At 42.4% G+C, this 1491-nt stretch overlaps 1 protein-coding gene across 1 annotated transcript; it reads left to right on the forward strand.

The window, feature by feature from the left end:
- Positions 1-32: 32 nt before the first annotated feature.
- On the forward strand, positions 33-1471 carry LOC9313398 (pollen-specific leucine-rich repeat extensin-like protein 2). The gene is given in 2 exon segments (XM_021026156.1): positions 33-197; positions 199-1471. Coding segments are annotated over 2 exon segments (1428 nt in total). The 3' UTR covers positions 1462-1471.
- The last annotated feature ends 20 nt before the right edge of the window (positions 1472-1491 follow it).

Here is a 1491-nt window from a genome sequence, read left to right on the forward strand (position 1 = left end):
CCTTGGGTCTTTCCCAAGGTTTTTTCATTAAAATGATTAAAAACAAAAATGGAGAGGCCCTTTGGCTGCTTCTTTCATCCTCCTTCTTATCTCCATATACCGTCGTTGCCACCTTCGACGATGAACCTTCTTTCCCCGAAAATGCGGATCTCACGAATGACCTAGAACAAAAATGTTTTAGCGTCAATAAAGTCGATCCCTAACCTCAAATTTGAAAATGATCGTCTCAAAAGAGCTTACATTGCTCTTCAAGCGTGGAAAAAAGCCATTTACTCGGACCCGTTTAAGACTACAGCCAATTGGGTTGGTTCTGATGTGTGTTCTTACAATGGAGTTTATTGTGCACCTGCTCTAGATGATGATAGCCTCACGGTCGTAGCTGGAGTTGATCTTAATCACGCGGATATAGCCGGACATTTACCACCAGAGCTTGGCCTTATAACGGACCTAGCTTTGTTTCACATCAATTCTAATCGGTTTTGTGGGATTATTCCCAAAAGTTTATCGAAACTCGCTTTGATGTATGAATTCGATGTTAGCAACAATCGATTCGTTGGTCAGTTCCCTGAAGTTTCACTCTCGTGGCCTTCTTTGAAGTTTCTTGATCTAAGATACAATGAATTCGAAGGAAGTTTGCCATCAGAGATCTTTGATAAAGATCTTGATGCAATCTTTTTGAATAACAATCGGTTTGAATCGGTTATCCCGGGTACAATTGGGAAATCGAAAGCATCGGTTGTGACATTCGCAAACAATAAATTCATTGGTTGTATCCCAAAATCGATTGGTAATATGAAGAACCTCAATGAGATTGTCTTCACTGGAAACAATTTAACCGGTTGTTTCCCAAACGAGATTGGTTTGCTTAACAATGTGACGGTGTTTGATGCGAGCAAGAACGGTTTTGTTGGTAGTTTACCGACAACATTGTCCGGTTTAGCTAGCGTTGAGCAGTTGGATTTATCGCATAATAAGCTCACCGGATTTGTTGTCGACAAATTTTGCAAATTGCCTAATTTGGAGAGCTTCAAGTTTTCTTACAATTTTTTCAATGGAGAAGCTGAGAGCTGTATTCCAGGGAGAAACAATGGGAAACAATTTGATGATACCAACAATTGCTTGCAGAATAGACCGAGTCAAAAGCCTGCTAAGCAATGTTTGCCCGTGGTTAGTCGTCCCGTGGATTGTAGCAAGGACAAGTGTTCTGGCGGTAGCAACGGTGGCTCTAGCCCATCACCAAATCCACCAAGGACGTCCGAGCCAAAGCCATCAAAACCAGAGCCGGTTGTGCCTAAGCCTAGTGAATCACCTAAACCGGAACCACAAAAACCATCAAAACCCCAGACACCAAAAACACCAGAACAACCATCACCTATACCTCAGCCACCAAAGCATGAATCTCCTAAACCGGAAGAACCAGAAAACAAGCCTGAGCTACCAAAACAAGAGGAGTCTCCTTAACCACAACCGCCTATACCTGAAGATTCTCCT

The sequence above is a fragment of the Arabidopsis lyrata genome (genome assembly GCF_000004255.2).
Source record: "Arabidopsis lyrata subsp. lyrata unplaced genomic scaffold ARALYscaffold_5, whole genome shotgun sequence".
NCBI classification, from domain to species: domain Eukaryota; kingdom Viridiplantae; phylum Streptophyta; class Magnoliopsida; order Brassicales; family Brassicaceae; genus Arabidopsis; species Arabidopsis lyrata.